This window comes from Haliotis rufescens, unplaced genomic scaffold (genome assembly GCF_023055435.1).
Source record: "Haliotis rufescens isolate VD_foot unplaced genomic scaffold, xgHalRufe1.0.p SCAF_5, whole genome shotgun sequence".
NCBI classification, from domain to species: Eukaryota; Metazoa; Mollusca; class Gastropoda; order Lepetellida; family Haliotidae; genus Haliotis; species Haliotis rufescens.
Window position 1 is genome coordinate 2,469,573 of NW_025964223.1, and position 24,357 is coordinate 2,493,929.

Genomic DNA, 24,357 nt, shown 5'->3' on the forward strand with positions numbered 1-24,357 from the left:
AAATTATCCTTAGTTTTTATACAAACAAAAACCTTCTCTGAACAGGCTAAAGTTCTTGTGGGAGTCCAAAAATTAAATAGTTTGACTCCACCTTTCAGCGGGAAACGTGTTGAAAAAATAGGTTGTCTAAATAACTTCTCAGATCCCTCGTCCACCAACATCACCGCCCCCCCCCCCCCCCCCCCCCCTCTCCGGGACATCGGTGGACATTGCAGCTTCTTGATTGGTTGAGAGCCTCGATTCACACTCTAGTTACTTAAGTTCCCATAAATTTTCTGGACTTCATTGAACTTTGATCAAACAAAAGCCATTAGTAGTTTCACATTGATTCAGATGAGTTTGAAGAATTTGAAATTATCACACATCTGAAGATCTCTGGGTCATTAACGCCAGGAAAGCCCACACCATATTTATTAACTACTTGCAAGCTTGAGGAAGAGACGATTAACTCTAATTGGTAAAGTACAGTATATAAACCCTAGCAATATTCTCTTCCCGTCGCAAGAAGAATTTAGCAATAACCACAAGACAACCTCATAAATTACTATGGAATGACACAAGCGACAAAGGTACTGTGTGTAAAGTGACAAAGACACACGAAGATGGTGGACTTAGAACTCAATGAAGAAATTAAGAACGCAGCCAAATTTTCAAACTACTACTGTCTTTCAACTTATCCATTTATTTACCTTATTATCATTGTTGTCAGAACTACCCAATTCCGCAGTATGAAACAATAACCTGCAATCAATGATGTGCATCAGCATATTCACAGAACTGACAATAAAAAAGCTTAACAAAAACAATAATTGTAAAACCCAGGCACAAAAAGTCTTTGTATATATTGCATGCTGTGATGCAATCAAGCGTCTCCATACGTGGCCTTGATCCTGCCGATGACGAAGTCGTGAGAACTGACTGGGCTGTATCTCCCAGATCCATCCAAACAATTAATGACGACGTCATCATCGGGATCCACGAAAAGAACCGCCGACTGCCGACATTGCCTCTTGGTTGTCTCCTCCTCTGGGATGACGACTCGATGCACCTGAAATACAAATCTTCGTTTAAAGACACCCTGAAACATTGTTAGGCTTACATTAAAATCATCCGTGTTTTAGTACTTTGAGAAGACTCCGTGAAAATCCGGGTTAGAATTGGTTTTCAAGAACCCATGTTAATGGTGAGGGGGGACTAACGGATCCGATGATCAGGCTTGCTGACCCGGCTGATGCTTGTAAGGTATCCCAATTGAAGCCAAGTATCCGTGTATGGGATTTTTGTCAAATATATATTTACCTCCTGAAAATACAGGAAAAATAATGTGTTCTCCGGTTTTACATAAAAACCGCAGAGCCGTGAAGATCCGGGTTAGAATGGGTCTTCAGTTTGTGGTTAGAGGCGACTAACGGGATCAAGTGCTCAGGCTCGCTGACTTGGTTGATGCTTGGCATCGGATCCCAATTGTGTCGGTCGATGTTCATGATGTCAATCACTGGATTGTCTGGTCCTTACCCGATTATTTTCAGACCTCCGTCATATAACTGTGATACTGCTGAGTGCAGAGTTAAACAACAGACACCATAATTAGCACCACACACGCTGGGTGTTCCCTAAGAATCATCAGGAGCACCCTTAGACTTCAGCATCATAACTTCTCGTGCGTACGATCTCCGCGTAGGTCACGAGGACAAGCACGTATGTGATGTGACTGTAGACATTGTGGTGCTGAATTCTAAAGGTAGGCCGATCATGTATATAGATGTTGAAGGAATAACCCAGACGTACCGTTGCCTTGAGTTTGTCGGCGGTCCACCTCTGCATGAGGTCGCCAATGTTGACGACTATTGTGCCCTCTATTGGGGGTACCGAAATATAAGTCCCATCGGTAGTCATTATCTATTGAAGAGGAAGCAGCGTATTGAAGGGATGTTATGTAATTTAACAATTGATAAGAATAATTCTGTATGTATGTCCTTAGCAATATTTCACAGAGGGAGGCCTAAAAGTTGACATCACATATTGTACAATGACGGGAACCGAACTCACAGTCGGCTTGCAAACACTTCACCCGCTGGTCAATTAACAATCAGTTGTCATACATTGTTGCGAACCGATTAATGATGCAGCTTTTCAAATTATTAAATTACGTATTTTAAATCATTGTTTGGAATTGTGGCTGCATCTGTTAGATATAATAGTGAGTGGGTGAGCGAGTGAGTATGGTTTTACGCCGCTTTTAGCAATATTCCAGCAATATCACGGCGGGGGACACCAGAAATGGACTTCACACATTGCACCCATGTCGGGAATCGAACCCGGGTCTTCGGTGTGACGAGCGAACGCTTTAACCACTAGGCTACCCGACCGCCCCTGTTAGATAAAATAGTTCCTGTGCAGTCCATACATCCCCATGAGAGATTCCGATTTCCCCGCGGATCTCATTTTAAGTGGCCCACAATGACACTATCATAATACACATTTAGCCCAGTAGTTGCGAGTATTACTTATGTGTATACAAAGAGGTGATTGCCGACCGACTGACCAATCCCAATGTGAACATCAGTGCTTAGCTGACGTCTCTGTAGTCCTTGTGTGGAAATACCCACCTGTAACCCCCCGATCTTGTCTTGGATGAGCAGCGCCAGGGTGCCATAGTCTGTGTGCTCACCGCATCGCAGCTGTCCTGGTTTGATAGCTGGAAATTCACATAAATATTCAATTCAAACGCTTATTGTACGACAGGCCATCGGCCCAAGACCCGTGAAGATCCGAGGTAGAATAGGTCTTCAGCAACCCATTCTTGCCGTAAAAGGTGACTATGCTTGTCGTTAAAGGCGATTAACGGGATCGGGTGGTCAGGCTCGCTGACTTGGTTGATACATGTCATCGATCCCAATTGCGAGGATCGATGCTCATGATATTAATCACTGGAATGTCTGGTCCAGACTCGATTGTTTACAGACCGCCGTCATATAGCTGGAATATTGCTGAGTGCGGCGTTAAACAACAAACCAAACCAAACCAAAACCATCGGCCCAAATACGTGAAGTGGATACAGTACAGTACAGGGTAATTTTAGTAGAATCTAGGGCTGGGACGGGTACTCGGGTGGGTACTGAGTAGGACCCGGGTACCCACTGGACTACCCGGACCCGTGGTTAGTCACGTGATATATTGTTTAATGACAAAAAGTATCTGGAACTCTATGGTTACACTACAAGTCACAAATGTTCGCATTCCTTCTGACTATGCACCCATTTCTTCTGACCTTTCATATCTTTGAATAAAGATATAACTTGAGTCAACTTCAGTGTATGCATGGCCAGATTGTTTAATACATGTATCTAAATACGTTTTGCCAGTGCGATGTTAAAAAATGCCCAATCGGACATTTTGTACCTATCGTTTGTGACCTACAGTGTGTACCAGGGTAGGGTCGGGTAATAGGGGTGTGGGTACCCGGGTAGTAAATTCGGACTCGTCCAAGCCTTAGTAGAATCACATGTTTCATTTCTGTACATTTCTGGTCTTGGGGGTCATATTTGAAATGTAATATAACAGATTTTAAATCTTGATAATTTGAAGTTGCCATAGAGCAACAAGAAAGCATGGGGATGAGGGCCCGTGGCTGCTTGCATGAACAACTAACCAAGGCGTCAGGGTACGACGACACCATCAGTAGCAGATTTTAACCTAATTATTTCGGCTCTGACCAGAAGGATTGGTGACGAGGCAACATTTTCAGACAAGCTGATTAGTTCAGATACGATATTAGTATTTATCAACGAATGGGTGAAGAGAGGATGGAATGAGATGTAGAAACACGTGTGTCGCTTTCGCTAGGTCAGACACCCCAAAAAATCAATTCAATTTGATATCTAAGGAGAATGAATAGTATTCTCTATGGCTGCACAATTCCACACCCAGAGTATCGTTTCTATGGTCGGGTTTGCAAAATGAAGAAAATAAAGAAGGCAAACATAAGCTTTGATTTGTTTTGTTTGTTGTTTAACACCGCGTCCAGCAATATTACAGCTACATGACGGCGATCAGTAAATAATCGAGTCGGGACCAGACAATCAAGCGACTGACATCATGAGCATCCATCCACACAATTGGGATACGATGACATGCATCGACCGAGCCTGTCGACAAGATCCAGTTAGTCGCCTCTTACGACAAGTATAGTCGCAATTTTACGGCAAGCAGGCGTTGCTGGAGACTGTTTCTAACCGGGATGTTCACGGGTCACGTAAACTTTGAATACAGTCGTACCTCCAAAGGTCGTGGATAAGTAAAGACAAGGATCGATATTGAGAGCACTTTATTCCAATTCCAGTTGCTGCATATATGACAAGAACTGGGTCCTATAAAATCCTGATGTTTCCGTGCAAACATATAAACTGTTTCTCGGGATCAAAAAGTGAGTAAGTTTTGAACTGTATTTCAGTTATATGAGGGGGTGCCGGTTTCATATGGGACGTTCAACCCTTTGGTGAAACCAACGAGGACGAGTGTGTACTGACACACCTAGGAATATACCCAAACAAATCTGTGGTTTGAGCCTACTATCGATGGGTTGTGCCACGCGAAAGGGAAGCAACTCTGCACAGCGAGTTGCGGCCCCTTAGTCTCATTAAAATAACTCTCTGTGTGAAGAAGATCGATGAAAGGTCGTGTCAGATGAACTTTCTATTCAGCCAATCAGCGAAACTTCTGGGTCACAGTGAGCAAAAAGCATTCAAACATGCATTCCTGACTTCTGTATCTCGAAAACGAAGTTCAGCGGGTTTTTTTCGAATGAACATTTTATTCATTTTGTCGAATTAATCCTTTTTAGAAGGCTGTCATTCGATTGGCCATGCTTCCTTTACATGGATTGGCGCTCGCTCAGGGTTCATCAGTCGGAACCGTTCGTGTCGGAGTAGGATCTTGACGCAGAGAGGCGTCGTATCCGTGCAAAAGATCAAATTTTAATGAGATTGGCCGCGCCTTAGACGACTGGGCCACCCATGCCCCTGATCATAGGATTTCATTGTTGACTGACCGACAGTGGCTGCGCCTTAGACGACTGGGCCACCCATGCCCCTGATCATAGGATTTCATTGTCGACTGACCGACAGTGGCTGCGCCTTAGACGACTGGGCCACCCATGCCCCTGATCATAGGATTTCATTGTTGACTGACCGACAGTGGCTGCGCCTTAGACGACTGGGCCACCCATGCCCCTGATCATAGGATTTCATTGTCGACTGACCGACAGTGGCTGCGCCTTAGACGACTGGGCCACCCATGCCCCTGATCATAGGATTTCATTGTTGACTGACCGACAGTGGCTGCGCCTTAGACGACTGGGCCACCCATGCCCCTGATCATAGGATTTCATTGTCGACTGACCGACAGTGGCTGCGCCATAGACGACTGGGCCACCCATGCCCCTGATCATAGGATTTCATTGTCGACTGACCGACAGTGGCTGCGCCTTAGACGACTGGGCCACCCATGCCCCTGATCATAGGATTTCATTGTCGACTGACCGACAGTGGCTGCGCCTTAGACGACTGGGCCACCCGTGCCCCTGGATCCTAAGGTTTCACTGTAGATGATAGACAGTGGAAATTATGTCAAGTCGAAACCTATCAAGCAGTACTTACAACCATCCCCGGGTAGAGGCGGATAGTAGATGCTCCGTAGTGTTGCCGGGCTTTGCTTCCCTCCCAGACTCCGGTGCCGGCTTCGGAGATAATTCCTATCCTGCAAACAGATACCACGTGTCATGAGTGAGTAAGTGAGTTTGGTTTAACGCCGCATTTAACAGTATTCCAGTTATATCACGGCGTGTCAGCTTAATGTGGGAGGAAAGCCCGAAGTGATGCAGGTCTCAGACGTTTACCACTTCGGTGAAACCCACGAGCATGGGTATGGTGCTGACAAACCTAGAAACATAATCGGGGCGAACCGGGATTCGAACCCACAATCATAGGTTTCTGGCGCGCCCAAAGCAGCGCAACTCTGCACAGCGAATCGCGGCGCCTTAGACGACTTGGCCACCCGTGCCCCCACCACGTGTCATGAACTCTAATTTAATCATTAATTTGATGCGTGAGTTCGGAAACCTCCCAACTACTATATGGGGGACCCAGTTCTGCAGAGCGAGTTTCAATGTTGGGATGCAAATAAAGTGCCACCTGGGATACAATACCCCGATATTAAAGTTAATTAATATATACCTAATATGATATTTCTTTGCTAATGGCGTGAGTGAAAGGTGCTTCATGACGTCATAAATATTTCATCTACTAGATTGAGCGAGTGAGTATGGTTTTACGCCGCTTTAGCAATATTCCAGCAATATCACGGCGGGTACACCAGAAATGGGCTTCACACATTGTACCCATGTCGGGAATCGAACCCGGGTCTTCGGCATGACGAGCGAACTCTTTAACCACTAGGCTACCCGACCGCCGCTCATCTACTAGAATAGTGCAGCGGCTTTTGTGTGTATACGTGTCCTAGCCCTATGGGGATACTGTTCAGAAACTAGTTATAGAACCCTGTTTAACAATGGGATTCGCAATGTAAAAGATATATGTTTTGCCAATGACATTTTGGTGAACAAAAGAAACATATCACATTAAAGGAACAATATTAGAATATAATCAAATTATGCTAATATTCCAAAATCATGGAAAACAATGAAGGACAAAACATTGAATAGAATTAACCAAAGTATCATCACAACCATATGGGATTTGTTTTCACACACAAAATGTGTTACCATAAACCGTTACGTCTGCAAATCCCCCAAGCCTTGTTTGAAAAGTGGCGAAGTCAGATTAATTCAAATATTCCATGCACATGTCTATTTTCTCAATTCTGTGAGTGAGTGAGTTGGGTTTAACACCGCTTTTAATATTATTCCAGTTATATCACGGCGTGTCAGCTTAATGTGGGAGGAAAGCCTGAAGTGATGCAGGTCTCAGACGTTTACCTCAATTCTGAAAATGTACCCAAAATGTTTTTTTTCCCGCACAGATTCATGAATAGAATTACATATACTAAATGATAACAGTTGAAAGTGAAGTTAGTTGATGATGACATTTTCCCTTTTTGTGGACCAGTACAGTACCTGAACGTTTACTTCTATGTTTTGTTTGTTTGTTGTTTAACGCCCCACTCAGCAATATATCAGCTATGGACGGCGGTCTGTAAATAATGGAATCTCGACCAGACAATCCAGTGATTAATATCATGAGCATCGATCCACGTAATTGGGATCGATGACATGCTTCACCCAAGTCAGCGAGCCTGACCACCCTGAAGACCCATTCTACCCCGGATCTTCCCGGGTCTACTTCACATGTACTAGTTTTTGGAATGTAATGCTGTAAAAAAATATTAACTTGCACTTTTTTTGTAAACATAATTTGACGAAAATAGATTTAGCCGTAATCCAAACATTTTACTTTTAAATCTGTTTGCCAAATAACATGTACATGTACCCAGCATCAACAAAATATCCTGTCACTGGATGCATTCATTACAGTGTAAACAGATGTATGACGGTAAAACATGTAGAGCTGTTAAGGATTATCTCCTGACCAAATCAGCGATAATGGAAACCCATGAACAATTGTTTGCTATCTGAAGCTAAGATTTCAACACAATAAAACATCAGTATGGTAAATTTTAATTTGACAAGTCTTTAACCGTCTTCTATGTATTTTATGTGCGCTTCGCTTCACTGGCCAACCTTTAATCTTATGAAGAACCCTGAAAAGTTCAGTGTTGACAAGGACAACTGCAGAGGGAGTCAACGAGGGAAATGCAAAACTCCTTTGTCGTTCATTTATGGAACGCAAAATATGACTGTTAAATTAGCGTGGCAATAAGATGTTTTAATCATTTTGCTTACGGATTCACCCACCCATTTCGGGCGATTATGAAATGTCTGTTTTTCTTTCCGAGGTAAATTTCCGAACTTTTCGCCTAAATTGGTTGGTTGTTTTGTAGTTTAACGCCGCACTCAGCAATATTCCAGCTGTATGACGGTGCCTAAATTGGAAGCAAATTAACACTTCGACTTGGCATTTCGAAAAAAAACCGTTTTCATTTTATTTCAGAAATTACCATGAGGAATGTTTCTAAAATGTATTTTTATTCCATTTTGACCACCATTAAGCTTATGCAAAATAGTCTGTAAACCAACATCGTCAGTATTTCACTACGTTCCTCCTCTCATATCCATCCGCAATACAGTACAGTTGTGACGCGTGTCTATTTCATGTTACGCAATGAAATGTGTGTAATGTACACTACTTTCTGCAGGAACTTTGTGCGAACCTACCGTTGCCTGACGCAATGTCTAGAGTAGATAACAGGATGCTATGCACATATTGCAACAGACTTACTTCCTGTTGGCGTAATCTGAGGTCACATTGGTCAAAGCTCTCCGTGGTTTCCTCCAGCTGGAACCAGGATGCCGTTGTACAAAGCTAAGGTGATCGTAACTCCCTGAACATAGACTTACCATAGTCGTAGCGGCGCTAAGGTCATCGTAACTCCCTGAACATAGACTTACCATAGTCGTAGCGGCGCTAAGGTGATCGTAACTCCCTGAACATAGACTTACCATAGTCGTAGCGGCGCTAAGGTGATCGTAACTCCCTGAACATAGACTTACCATAGTCGTAGCGGCGCTAAGGTCATCGTAACTCCCTGAACATTGACATACCATAGTCGTAGCGGCGCTAAGGTCATCGTAACTCCCTGAACATAGACTTACCATAGTCGTAGCGGCGCTAAGGTGGTCGTAACTCCCTGAACATAGACTAACCATAGTCGTAGCGGCGCTAAGGTGTTCGTAACTCCCTGAACATAGACTTACCATAGTCGTAGCGGAGCTAAGGCGATCGTAACTCCCATACCTTAACATAGACTTACCATAGTCGTAGCGGCGCTAAGGTGATCGTAACTTCCATACCTTTACATAGACTTACCATAGTCGTAGCGGCGCTAAGGTGATCGTAACTCCCATACCTTTACATAGACTTACCATAGTCGTAGCGCTGCTAAGGTGATCGTTACTCACATACCTAAACATAGAGTTACCATAGTCGTAGCGGCGCTAAGGTGATCGTAACTCCCATACCTTAACATAGACTTACCATAGGCGTAGCGGCGCTAAGGTGATCGTAACTCCCATACCTTAACATAAACTTACCATAGTCGTAGCGGAACTAAGGCAATCGTAACTCCCATACCTTAACATAGACTTACCACTGTCGTAGCGGCGCTAAGGTGATCGTAACTCCCATACCTTAACATAGACTTACCATAGGCGTAGCGGCGCTAAGGTGATCGTAACTCACATACCTTAACCTAGACTTACCATTGTCGTAGCGGCGCTAAGGTGATCGTAACTTACATACCTTTACATAGACTTACCATTGTTGTAGCGGCGCTAAGGTGATCGTAACTCCCATACCTTTACATAGACTTACCATAGTCGTAGCGGAGCTAAGGCGATCGTAACTTACATACCTTAACATAGACTTACCATAGTCGTAGCGGCGCTAAGGTGATCGTAACTTTAATACCTTAACATAGACTCACCATAGTCGTAGCGGCGCTAAGGTGATCGTAACTCCCATACCTTTACATAGACTTACCATAGTCGTAGCGGAGCTAAGGTGATCGTAACTTTAATACCTTAACATAGACTCACCATAGTCGTAGCGGCGCTAAGGTGATCGTAACTTTAATACCTTAACATAGACTTACCAAAGTCGTAGCGGCGCTAAGGTGATCGTAACTCCCATACCTTAACATAGACTTATCATAGCTGCAGCGGCGCTAAGGTGCTGGTTACTCCCATACCTTAACAATAACTTACCATAGTCGTAGCGGCGCTAAGGTGATCGTAACTCCCATACCTTAACATAGACTTACCATAGTCGTAGCGGCGCAAAGGTGATCGTAACTCCTATACCTTAACGTAGACTTACCATAGTCGTAGCGGAGCTAAGGTGATCGTAACTCCCATACCTTTACATAGACTTACCATAGTCGTAGCGGCGCTAAGGTGATCGTAACTCCCATACCTTTACATAGACTTACCATAGTCGTAGCGGCGCAAAGGTGATCGTAACTCCTATACCTTAACGTAGACTTACCATAGTCGTAGCGGAGCTAAGGTGATCGTAACTCCCATACCTTAACATAAACTTACCATAGTCGTAGCGGAACTAAGGCAATCGTAACTCCCATACCTTAACATAGACTTACCACTGTCGTAGCGGCGCTAAGGTGATCGTAACTCCCATACCTTAACATAGACTTACCATAGGCGTAGCGGCGCTAAGGTGATCGTAACTCCCATACCTTAACATAGACTTATCATAGCTGCAGCGGCGCTAAGGTGCTGGTTACTCCCATACCTTAACAATAACTTACCATAGTCGTAGCGGCGCTAAGGTGATCGTAACTCCCATACCTTAACATAGACTTACCATAGTCGTAGCGGCGCAAAGGTGATCGTAACTCCTATACCTTAACGTAGACTTACCATAGTCGTAGCGGAGCTAAGGTGATCGTAACTCCCATACCTTTACATAGACTTACCATAGTCGTAGCGGCGCTAAGGTGATCGTAACTCCCATACCTTTACATAGACTTACCATAGTCGTAGCGGCGCAAAGGTGATCGTAACTCCTATACCTTAACGTAGACTTACCATAGTCGTAGCGGAGCTAAGGTGATCGTAACTCCCATACCTTAACATAAACTTACCATAGTCGTAGCGGAACTAAGGCAATCGTAACTCCCATACCTTAACATAGACTTACCACTGTCGTAGCGGCGCTAAGGTGATCGTAACTCCCATACCTTAACATAGACTTACCATAGGCGTAGCGGCGCTAAGGTGATCGTAACTCACATACCTTAACCTAGACTTACCATTGTCGTAGCGGCGCTAAGGTGATCGTAACTTACATACCTTTACATAGACTTACCATTGTTGTAGCGGCGCTAAGGTGATCGTAACTCCCATACCTTTACATAGACTTACCATAGTCGTAGCGGAGCTAAGGCGATCGTAACTTACATACCTTAACATAGACTTACCATAGTCGTAGCGGCGCTAAGGTGATCGTAACTTTAATACCTTAACATAGACTCACCATAGTCGTAGCGGCGCTAAGGTGATCGTAACTCCCATACCTTTACATAGACTTACCATAGTCGTAGCGGAGCTAAGGTGATCGTAACTTTAATACCTTAACATAGACTCACCATAGTCGTAGCGGCGCTAAGGTGATCGTAACTTTAATACCTTAACATAGACTTACCAAAGTCGTAGCGGCGCTAAGGTGATCGTAACTCCCATACCTTAACATAGACTTATCATAGCTGCAGCGGCGCTAAGGTGCTGGTTACTCCCATACCTTAACAATAACTTACCATAGTCGTAGCGGCGCTAAGGTGATCGTAACTCCCATACCTTAACATAGACTTACCATAGTCGTAGCGGCGCAAAGATGATCGTAACTCCTATACCTTAACGTAGACTTACCATAGTCGTAGCGGAGCTAAGGTGATCGTAACTCCCATACCTTAACATAAACTTACCATAGTCGTAGCGGAACTAAGGCAATCGTAACTCCCATACCTTAACATAGACTTACCATTGTCGTAGCGGCGCTAAGGTGATCGTAACTCCCATACCTTAACATAGACTTACCATAAGCGTAGCGGCGCTAAGGTGATCGTAACTCACATACCTTAACCTAGACTTACCATTGTCGTAGCGGCGCTAAGGTGTTGGTAACTTACATACCTTTACATAGACTTACCATAGTCGTAGCGGCGCTAAGGTGATCGTAACTCCCATACCTTTACATAGACTTACCATAGTCGTAGCGGCGCAAAGGTGATCGTAACTCCTATACCTTAACGTAGACTTACCATAGTCGTAGCGGAGCTAAGGTGATCGTAACTCCCATACCTTAACATAAACTTACCATAGTCGTAGCGGAACTAAGGCAATCGTAACTCCCATACCTTAACATAGACTTACCACTGTCGTAGCGGCGCTAAGGTGATCGTAACTCCCATACCTTAACATAGACTTACCATAGGCGTAGCGACGCTAAGGTGATCGTAACTCCCATACCTTAACATAAACTTACCATAGTCGTAGCGGAACTAAGGCAATCGTAACTCCCATACCTTAACATAGACTTACCACTGTCGTAGCGGCGCTAAGGTGATCGTAACTCCCATACCTTAACATAGACTTACCATAGGCGTAGCGGCGCTAAGGTGATCGTAACTCACATACCTTAACCTAGACTTACCATTGTCGTAGCGGCGCTAAGGTGATCGTAACTTACATACCTTTACATAGACTTACCATTGTCGTAGCGGCGCTAAGGTGATCGTAACTCCCATACCTTTACATAGACTTACCATAGTCGTAGCGCTGCTAAGGTGATCGTAACTCACATACCTTAACATAGACTTACTAAAGTCGTGGCGGCGCTAAGGTTATTTTGTACAACGAGGTCCAGGGTGCCGTTTCACTAAAGACTTTTCGCGATACGATCTCCTAAACTACGTTGTAAACCACATCTTATTACTCTTAAAGCCGTTTCACAAAGCGGCGTCATTAAATGCTTTGCGACATTGTTACGAGGCTTTCTTACAGCGGTCGTAAGGCGAGTGTCAATGTTGTAGCGCTAAGAGGCTTTCGAGAATCAGCACTAAGGGCGGGTCTTTATTCGTTGGTTGAAATTAGCGACTAGCCACAAAGGGGGTGTATGTATTCATGGGTGATAGTGTTTGTTTGTTTGTTTGTTTGTTGTTTTACGCTGCACCAGCTAGATGACGGCAGTCTGTAATTAATCGAGTCTTGACCAGACAATTCAGTGATCAACATCATGAGACTCGATCACGCAATTCGGATACGATGACATGGATCAACCAAGTCAGCGACCCTGACCACCCGATCCCGTTAGTCGCCTCTTACGACAAGCATAGTCGCCTTTTACGGCAAGCATGGGTTGCTGAAGACCTATTCTAACCGTATCTGCACGGGTCTGGTGATAGGGGAAGGTGGTGCAGACAAACCTGTGAAGTCTTGACGATGGTAAATCAATGATTCAAACCCGAGGCCTGGACGTTCACATCCACGTGTGTGTGTGTGTGTGTGTGGGGGGGGGGGGGGGGGGGGGGGACAGAACACTGGTCAGGAAACAATTGGAAGTCCCCTGTCATAGCCACGGACCAAAAGGACTCTGAGAAGTCTAGCACTCCTACAGTGTATACCCACCTGGAGGCCGAGTGAGATGGACATCACGTCCAGGACCCGATGGGCTAGCTGTGTGACGTGGGTGAAGAAGTTCGAAAAACCAGCTTCCATACCCGGGACACTGTCAGGGTATTTCTGAAACAAGTGGACATATCTTAAGGTGAAACATGAACATCTCCTAAGACACATCACAAATCGTAGTGGTATGACTGCAGAGCTCCAGATAACTTTTTGAGCAATTGAGTTTTTACTCTAGCGTTTCTGTTTTAATTGGGTTATTACATTTTTCATTGGGTAACCAATATTTTTTCACTTGTGTATTCATCACTCTATTGGGTTTTCCCCAAATTATTGAATATTTTAAGATCTAAAAAACCCGATGTTTTAGATGTATATAACTGTTCTACATATATAGGCTTGACCCGGAAAGTAAATTAGCTTGTAATTGTGTTTCGGAAGTTAACTCCTTTGTACGCATCCTGAAAAAGCTTCATGGGTATTTACGCAAGCTGTTTTATACATTAATGTTTTTCGTTTAATGCATGCGTTTCTGTTCACAAGTTAACTGAAAGTAATTTGGTTTTGAATATTGTTTTATGCAAATACGCTGCGTATCTGTAGCTCTGGGCTGTCGTAAGTCTATGTTCAAGTATATGCTTTGCGAATGACAGTCGATCGCTTTGTGAAACAGGGCCCTCGACCTTTACAAGAACCGATGTAGTGAGTGAGTGAGTGAGTGTGGCTCTATAACGATACGTTTATCACGACACATTATACAAGTAAAGGGTTGGTTGGTTGGTTGGTTGTTTAACGCTGCACTCAGCAATATTCCAGCTATATGACGGCGGTCTGTAAATAATCGAGTCTGAACCAGACAATCCAGTGATTGACATCATGAGCATCGATCCACGCAATTGGGATCGATGATATGCATCAAGCAAGTCAGCGAGCCTGACCACCCGATCCCGTTAGTCGCCTTTTACTTGATGCTTGTCATCGTATACCACAATTACGTGGATCGATGTTCATGATGTCAATCACTGGATTGTCTGGTCCAAACCCGATTATTCGATTATTTATATACCGCCGTCATATAGCTGGAATATCGCGGTTTAAACCAAAAGAATATATACATAATGCAAGTGGCATCTATGTATTGTTTGTTTGTGTTGAGGCAAACTAAGCAATTTTTCAGTCGTGTGGCGCCGGACGTAAACAATCGAATCTGGATCAGACAAACCAGTGATTTATATTTTTAACAAATTCCCACGCTCCGGATTGCAATGATGACATGCAGCCCACCAAATTAACGAGCCTGACAACCCGAGCCACTGATTGGCCTCAAACAATCAGCAAAGGTTGCTTGAGACCTTTCGAAAACAATCCAAATACTACAATACATGTGGACATTAGGAGGCCCTTGCTATTCTTGGGTGGGTGTGGCATTACGTGGTCAAAGCCGTCTGGCAATCAAGCAAGCCTATTCCACAACCTTTGTGAGCGCTTCACTGCAATGAATGTTTGGCATTCGTGACCAACTCGTGTTATTCCGGGACAAGCCGAAGAGCTCTTGTTGCAGGCTACGGAGAGGGGCAAGTGGTGACGAACGGAATGTTTGGTTCGTACTTACAATGTTGAGGTGATCGTCACATGATGAATAATTAAAGGTCTCCTTCAGATCCCCCGGCCTCGACGGAGTCAGCCTGGAACATAAGGCAATCAACGTGACCAGCAGAACAACGCATGCACTGAGGAGATAGTACTGGAGAACTAGTGTGAAGAACTATAGTGTGTGTGTGTGTGTGTGTGTGTGTGTGTGTGTGTGTGTGTGTGTGTGTGTGTGCTTGTACTAGTCCGGACTAATGCCGATTTTATAGTGCTAGCCCACTGGGACACCATGCCGCAGTTTAACTTGAGTACTCCACTCAGAAACAGTACACTGACTCCGAGCCGACCGCTCCTTGTTTTAGACACTTAATGCCGAGAAGTACCATATTTTTACGTCTTTTGGTATGACGCGGGCCGGGAATCGAACCCCCGACCTCCCACTCTCCGGACATCCGGACGGACGCTCTACCACTAGACCACGGAGGCGGTCGTGTCGCAGGGATACTCACCCACTCAGGCACAGCATACTGTCTTCGAGTTCTTGTTTTATCCCCTTGATACCGGGAGCCAGGCAGGTAACAACAAGTACCATCTTTAAACGTATTTTGGTATGACGCGGCCAGGGGATCGAAACATTGACCTTTTGCTCATCGGGCAGACGCTCTATCCACTAGACCACGGACTCAAAATAGAGGTGTACTCACACATAGAGTGTATATTCACTAACTGTGTCAGCTGGTCTTTTAATTATTCAGCCAGAAGGATAACGCAAAACTAATTCACCAAACATAAGACAGAGAGAAACGGGCAACCAAGGGAGATTACCAAGGGAGAATGGGTCGATACCCGTTGTGATATATCGGCAAAGAGTACTACCAACACAAATCGCTTAATATTATTAAGGGGCAATTAGGAGACAAACTTCATGCTTTTGCAGTATCGCGGGTTTTATTGAGTATTTGGTGACCAAACATTTCATTTGAAACGGACGGATAACGCCATGAAATTGCTGGACATGCGAATAAAACCAAATCAGAAAACAGATGTTTATGTCCTGAATGACTAGATTAACCACTGACACTATCTGCGTGGCACTTAGACATAAACAGCTCATGTAGAAAAGATTTGAGGCGTTATTCTGTTCGATGAAGTAATCACTTAGTTATATATATATCTAGCTCAGATACTTGCCGTTCCTTCTCGAGTGCTTGGTAGCCATTAAATCTACCAGTCGGAGACTCACACGCCTCCTTCACGTCCCTCGGTTGACTGAAGAAGGTTTTCGAAACCCTAAAAAAGTCATCGACCTAAAAAACATAAATTGACACAAATTCGTACTTTTCAGACATACCAAGACCAGGTTGCCGTCATATTTACGTTTCCTGTCCTTAATAAGCAAACTCATATACCAGATAAAAGCAATCTGGGATCATGAATACTTCGGGGGTATTTAATTATGAAATTGTATGCTCAGTCTTCACAACAAAAAATATCCCCAAAGATATGCATGATCCGTCACTGTTTTTGTTAAGTATGAATGACAGTGAAAGACGTTGAATGACATTGAATGACAGTTTTACAAGGACACACATATGTTCATATATCTAAGACAAGTTACATTTGCAAGATTTGTTTGTTTGTTGTTTAACGCCGCACTCAGCGATATTCCAGCTATATGACGGCGGTCTGTAAAATAATCGAGTCTGGACCAGACAATCCAGTGATTGACATCATGAGCATCGATCCGCGCAATTGGGATCGATGACATGTATCAACCAAGTCAGCGAGCCTGACCACCCGATCCCGTTAGTCGCCTTTAACGACAAGTATGGGTTGCTGAAGAATACTACTATCACCGCATTTGCAAGACAACTGAGTCATCTGATACATATTCCAAATTGTTATACCTTTTACGTACCTTAAAAGATAACACTATCTCCTGTCAACACAGTCCTGTTATCTGCCAATAGTCCCTTACGTTACCTAACACACCCAGCACGTCAACACATTGACGTCGTGCACATGGGTCCCACGCTCGGCCGCGCCTTTTTCCATATAAGGCACATACGCGAGAATGAGAATAAACAAAACCAAACCACACGAGATTATATAGTAACTCTAAACAGCATTCGTGACCAACTCGTGTTATTCCGGGACAAGCCGAACAGCGACTCGTGCCCCTCTCGTGGCCATTTATGCGACCGGGTTCCGTCTTAGCGAAAACGGGCATACCTAAAACAATTGTCAACTCGTTGCGTAATGGTTCACATATATTTCCCCATTTATGATATATATTTTAGATGCAACGTAAAGCACATCGGGACAAGTGTAATTATACATTATGATTGAACACATTTAACTGTGTCTTGGGTATATTTTTAGATGCAAGACGTGTAAAATAAAAAAATATTCCTGATTGATTCTTTGACGAACAACTTGAAGTCATTCTGATTGGTTTGTCGTATTTCGCACATAACATTCATCGATAGGGGGACGAGTCTCCTTGCAGGTTACGGAAAGGGGCGAGTGGTGACGAATGTCTTAACAGGTGCGCATGAATTGTAAATCTGGTTGTGGCGTCGACAACTACAATGACAACGAAGGATCAAGCTGCCTTTGCTTAAGTGTCAGAACAGGTCTCCAAAGGAAACAATGGCCACGGGGTCCCAGTGAGGATCATCGATATTTTGTCACTTATTAATAGTAGTAGGAACGTAACTGTTAAGTTACTGCTTGTATCATCAGTTGAATCATTGCTATTCAACACCAAAAAGAAACCTTGCTGATGTCATTCTAACACTTAACCCTGAGTTGACATGTTCAAGCCTTTAGAGTATAAATAGTTTCCTCTGCTGTTAATCCTCCACCTACTATATATATTCTGTAATATGTCCCTCATTCAGTCTTGCTTGACAACGGTATAAGGATCTATACCGAAGCGTCGCTTTTCACAGTATTAAAGAAGTTGTTATCCATAAAATTGTGTCTATCTTGTCATCCGTCAACTTCTAAGTAATGCCTATCAAACAATATATAACTAGTTTATTCAGTGTAAGTCTACGTGCACTTTATGCTTATGTGATCTCGGGTTTTCTTTCAGTTTGATTATATCACTTCTTACTTTTACTATTAACGTACTCACAGAGGTCCCGTTGATTTGACGAGACTGGTGTTTACATTATCCAAAAACAGATTTGTACCACCGTCTTTTGTTCTTTTTTTTCTTCTGCTGCTGTCTGTGAACATTTTTTTCGTTTTTGTTTGTTGTTTAACGCCGCACTCAGCAATATTCAAGCTATATGACGGGGGTCTGTAAATAATCGAATTTGTGCCAGACTATCCAGCGAGTCTGATCACCCGATCCCGTTGGTCGCCTCTTACGACAAGCATAGTCGCCTTTTACGGCAAGTTTGAAGACCTATTCTACCCCGGATCTTCACAGGCTGCTTGTTAACTGAAAGCGCTAAGCCTACAAGTGCGCCAACCAGCAGTGGAGCCGGTAGACTATGTAGACTTGATCATAGTCTCTTCGGAAGTGCGGTAGCACCCACGTGGGAATTTGAAGCAGTTGAACATAGAAACCCAAGGCTACCACACCTTATTTTGTTAAAGCACAGAAGCTGGTATAGTTTCTACATGTTGAGGGGCACGGTTGGCCCTGCCGTCTGAGGAGCCGCAATTCGCTGTACAGAGTTGCATCCCCTAGGTGCATCAGTAACCAATAACCGTGAGTCCGAATCCGAGCTCGCTCCGATTATGTATCTGGGTTCGTCAGCACCATACCCGGGGTTTCACCAAAGAGGAGACCTACATTAGGCTGACACGCCCTGATATAAATGGAATATTGTTCAAAATGGCATCAAACTCAACGCTTTCCGTCACTCCATTTTGATATAAACGAAAGTGGCGGAGCTTCTATTGAGACGCTGTATTACATGTGTTCCTAATCGCTGTAGGAAGCTATAACTATAGCTATATATGGTCAGTTGAAACTGGGACTTGTAATTCGACAAGGGAGCGCCCCAGAACCCAATACCATACAGCCCCGGTGCCTTTGCTCGACATCGACCTCATGTCATGTAGTATCGAGTTTCTTGGTGACTCAGCGGAACGTCAGGCAATCAGTACTCTAATACAATTATTGCATTCGACTCGACTGCTTCTCAATTACACCCAGTGGGGATCGGTAACATAAGAGGTGCCGGGCACTCTGTGATGTTAGTTTGTTTATTTGTTATTTAACGCCACACTCAGCAATATTCTAGCTTTTTGACGGCAAATAATTGAGTCTGGGCAAGACGGTCCAGTGGTTGACATCATGAGCATCGATCCACACAATTGGGATACGATGACATGCTTCAACCAAGTCAGCGAGCCTGCCCACCCGCTCCCGTTAGTCGCCTATTACGACAAGCATAGTCGCCTTTCACTGCAAGCATGGGCTGCTGAAGACCTATTCTACCCCGAATCTCCACGGGTCCTGTGATGTTTAAAGTAAGTTAGGCTAAGTGACTTGGAAGATAGCGATACATAACGCTCGGGACTTGCTCATAATATACTGGACCGCAAAAGAAACGTCACCATGGATAGATGTATGAGAAACCTTATTTGTCCAAACACTGTAAACATATTTGGAGACATATTAAAGAGATAAAACTTGGCAAAACTGATCATCAAGGCTAAAAATTAAAGTATCAAATGTTCTTAAAGTGGATACATGGAATGGATGAGGCGGTTGATGAAGGCCATAGGCACTTAAGCCCACACTCTGAGGAACGCCTGACGCAGTTCAGCTGCAGTTGTCGGCCTTGGTCGGACGTCATTCAGCCGTCTTTGAATCTCGTCCCACAGGCGCTTAATGGGATTTAAATCGGGACCGAGGGCAGGCCACTGCATGGTTCTGATTCCATTCCGCTGGAGGAAGTCTCTTGTTGCTCTCGCAGTGTGGGCACGGGCGTTATCATGCTGAAATCCGTGGTTTAAATTTAACATTTGAAACCTCACGCTGCGCGTTCGGTTCCAAATTCAATTTAGCGGGGTTAAATCTACAGGTAACCTAGCTCTACATTGAAAACATTGAAAACACAGTATGTTTATCTCCTAATTGTCCAGGTATCGGGGACGGTCTGTGGCTTGTAACCTCCATGAGCGTAGCTGTTAACATTAACATGATCTAATACAATGATATTCTCAATAGGTCGGCCATCCCATCGTGTCCATGCGTACACTGAATAGTGTTACATGCTATTAGGATAACGAATAGTCACCTTGTTGTACTGTGAATGCAATCTAAATTCAAATGTGGGTATATTCCGAGTGAAAGGCTCAGTCATTATATTGCTTGGACGACTTCACGTCAAAACGACTGTATCGTCATGAACAATAGATGACGTCATGTTGATTATTTAGGACGAAGCGTAAATATGACGTCATTTCGTACGGATTCTTCGCAAACAGTGCAATCAACACACTCCGGCGCAGTGTTGACTTAGCATAACACCACATTCGGGACAAGCCGAATAGCGCCTCGTTCCCCTCTCATGGCCATTTCACCAAAAAATACCCATACATTATATATATTTCAGATGCAATTTGAAGCACATCGGTATGTGCGGAATTATACAGTCAGTATGATTGAACACATTTAACTGTGTCTTGGGTATATTTTTAGATGCATGACATGTGTAATCAAAAATTATTTCTGAGGGATTCTTTGACGAATAACTTGAAGTCATTCTGATTGGTTTGTCGTATTTTCGCACATAACATTCATCGATAGGGGGACGAGTCTTCTTGCAGGTTACGGAAAGGGGCGAGTGGTGACGAACGCATGACACCACTGCCACAGGTTAATTTGCATATCACGTGACCGGACTTTTCTCTTGTTTATAAGCAAACGCGCTTTTTCAGAAATCAGAATAGAACGGACTAATGCAAGTATTTGGTTGGGATTTGCATATTGGTTGGCATAATCTAATATAATAGCTAATGCAGCTATAGTCTGAATCAGTTTCCTCTGGTCTGTATCGATTTACGTTTAAATCCAAATATCGCATATAATTCAGCAATGAATGCACGATAGGTTATGTGGCCTTATCGGTATGTGCTGGCCTGGGTGATGATCAAACAGTAGTGTGCAATAACTATCGGCACATGCCACGTGTTTATTAATAACTTGCTGCAACTAATACAGTTTATATAATGCAAGTATCGACACATTACTAATGGTTATTGCGCACTATAGATCCACGCTGTTAGTATCGACTACTACGATATAGTACATCAAAACCTAATCAACTAAGTCATTCCGTCTGACCACTCGGTCCATTTAGTCGCCTTTAACGACCAGCATAGGTTGCTGGGGACCTATTCTCACCCAGAATCCCCCGGGGGTCTTAACACCAACATTTTAAAATTAATCCTCGGCAGTCCTTTTAAGACCAGGTTACGCGTGTAACCACTTCCCTTCTGTATATCTATATTTATATATTTAACAACTTCTATTTTAACACCCTCCCCCGAAAAAATTTACAAAATAAATAAACATAAATAAATGTGAAACCCTTATGTACATTGATCAAATGCGTTTGTTATTAATTCCCACTGATATAAAACATAGGAAATGATTTAAGGCGCTTTGTCTGAAGACTTTTTACCTCGTTTTCAAAACGAAATCGGATTATCAAAATACTTTAGCTACTTTGTAACGTTTTATCAGTAGTACATATATAATCAGAAGATCTGAATGACATGCAATAATAATGTTGGTCAACATAATGACGCATGTTATACACTGAAGTAAGGAGAATGCGTCCAACCCAACCTGTCCACACGCTAGCACATCCGGGAAATCAATAGCTATCCAACAGCCATTTAGATAATAATCGACAATGTGTAATTAACAACGCATGACCATGTAGTGCTACTCGGGTCAGGTAAACAAGGCCGATCGCGAGTCGCCACGAGACTATAAATCTAGACTGGGAATACATCTGGATATTTCTCGAAACGCCGATCTCCCAATGCACCGCGTATATGAACCCAGTCAAATTGTAAAGGAGTGTGGTGGCCTGTTGTAAATCTGTACATGCGTGGGAACCAAATGACTGAATGTTGGCCAATATTGCTGTATAGATACATGTCATATCGGCTACTGCTTCCACAAACGGGCGTTAAGAACGTGTTTTGAAAGCACATTAGTTCCGCTAGCGATACATTTTCCGCCTACGAAAACCAGACCAAAATGAAACTGAAAGTTCAAACATATATTGAAATATTAACTCCGACGTGCAAATCGATAACAAGAAGTTTCATAATAAACAGTAGCTTCTAAATACAATGTTATGAAACTCTGTGGCTATAGAGACGAGGGCTGTAGCGTAGGGCTGCAGTGCAGACGATCCGACATGTGCGGGATTCGTTCGTATCGAGGAAGTGCAACCTACCTTGTCTTGGGAGAGTCCGTGGTTCTTTATGTAACAAAATCCAACTGTACTTAAGGCATTATAAAAACTGTCTGCAAGTGTCTCCAAATCTGAATCTGAAACAGATTCGGGGTCACTAATCTGCAATCGGTAGGCAGCGAAATCTATGACCGGCACTTTATCAGCCATCGCGTCAGAATGAAGGGAGGTAACTCTATTGTTTACGTCTTTATATAGACACGAGTCATGACACTGGATACATGCAGCGGCATGTCATAGAAAATTAGTAATCAGCGTGGCTAGTGACTCAGCATAATGTATACGCCTGCAATATTGAAATAGAATGAGTGAGTATGGGTTTACGCCGCTTTTAGCAATATTCCAGCAATATCACGGCACCAGATAGGAACACCAGAAATGGGCTTCACACATATTGCGCCCATTTGGGTATTCGAACCCTGGCCTTCAGCGTGACGAGCGAACGCTTTAACCACTAGGCTACCCTACCTCCCCTTATTGAAATGGAAGATCAAAAACATTTTCATGATATGATTTAGGTCTGTTTAAGAAAATATAGACAAATATGTAGGTAAATATTTTATTTTGTTGTATGATACAAACTAACCTCCTCCTTTCAACACTGTACTCCGCTTCTGAGAGTGAATACCAGCATGCCATCTCATGGTAGCGCCAGATTGTGTTTGTGTGTATATTCCTGCATGGCGTTCTGCTGTTGGCAATATATTTCAACTATATCACAGCAGCCTGCGAGTAATGGAGACTGGACCAGAAATATACACTTTGACTGCAAGACCAACGACCCATGCAGGCGGAGCAAGATGCCTCAGTCAATCACAGCATACATGGAAACCACCCAATCCTCAACCGCCAAGGTCATACACGAAAACCACCCAATCCCGAATCGGCCAGGTCATACACGGAAACCACTCAATACCCAATCAGCCAGGTCACACAGTAAAACCATCCAATCCTCAATCAGCCAGGTCATACACGGAAACCACCCAATCCCCAATCAGCCAGGTCACACAGCGAAACCACCCGATCCTCAATCTCCCAGTCCATACACGGAAACCACCCAATCCCCAATCACCCAGGTCATACACGGAAACCACCCAATCCTCAATCACCCAGGTCATACACGGAAACCACCCAATCCCCAATCAGCAATGTCATACACGGAAACCACCCAATCCCCAATCACCCAGGTCATACACGCAAACCCCACAATCCTCAATCACCCAGGTCAAACACGGAAACCACCCAATCCCCAATCACCCAGGTCATACACAGAAACCACCCAATCCCCAATCACCAAGGTCATACATGGAAACCACCCAATCCTTAATCACCCAGGACATACACGGAAACCACCCAATCCCCAATCAGCCAGGTCATACACGGAAACCACCCAATCCCCAATCACCCAGGTCACAAATTGAAACCACCCAATCCTCACTAAGCCAGCCCACACATGGAAACCACCTAATTGTTGTACCCTGGACCTCTTTTGCTCAAGTCCGCCCGGAGAACGGAAGGTCCGGGGTTCGATCCCCGGCCGCGTCATATCAAAAGACCTTAAAAGATAATACTTGTTGTTACCCTGTCTGACGCTTGGCATTAAGGGGCTAGCACTATCAATCGGCATCAGTCAGGGCTAGTATATGCAGCCCTACACACACGTGCATGCACGTCGCTATATAATCTTGAGTGAGTGAGTATGGTTTTACGCCGCTTTTAGCAATATTCCAGCAATATCTGGGCAGGGGACACCAGAAATGGGCTTCACACATTTTAAACGTTAAACCCAATATCACCTCACCTCACCTTTTTTTTCTTGCCTCAAGATCCGAAGGTATGATCACCCGATAGTGAATGTACTGCGCACATCACAGCATGTACCTTCTCGATACTGTTAAGCTTCTGTTACAGTTTAATACCTCTTTGTACCGTAACATTTAGTTGTATATAAGCATTATATTTCTATAATTG

At 43.8% G+C, this 24,357-nt stretch overlaps 1 protein-coding gene across 1 annotated transcript; it reads right to left on the reverse strand.

Annotated features, from left to right (window-relative positions):
• Nucleotides 1-659: 659 nt before the first annotated feature.
• On the reverse strand, nucleotides 660-22,549 carry LOC124115296 (2-oxoglutarate-dependent dioxygenase htyE-like). The gene is made up of 8 exons (XM_048383854.1): nucleotides 22,369-22,549; nucleotides 16,115-16,230; nucleotides 14,946-15,018; nucleotides 13,337-13,450; nucleotides 5,658-5,757; nucleotides 2,610-2,698; nucleotides 1,789-1,899; nucleotides 660-1,048 (listed from the first exon to the last, which is right to left on the reverse strand). Exons 1-8 carry the CDS (start codon nucleotides 22,534-22,536, stop codon nucleotides 863-865), a joined length of 957 nt encoding a protein of 318 aa, XP_048239811.1. The 5' UTR covers nucleotides 22,537-22,549; the 3' UTR covers nucleotides 660-862.
• Between the last annotated feature and the right edge of the window lie 1,808 nt (nucleotides 22,550-24,357).

Bases quoted from the DNA above. Each gene is read 5' to 3' on its own strand.
- LOC124115296 (XM_048383854.1), bottom strand. From the start codon at position 22,536: ATGGCTGATAAAGTGCCGGTCATAGATTTCGCTGCCTACCGATTGCAG. The intron at 2,699-5,657 runs GTAAGTACTGCT...GTGAATTTCCAG, and splicing joins GCCTCTACCCGGGGATGGTT to CTATCAAACCAGGACAGCTG. The intron at 1,900-2,609 runs GTGGGTATTTCC...CCTCTTCAATAG, and splicing joins ACAAGATCGGGGGGTTACAG to ATAATGACTACCGATGGGAC.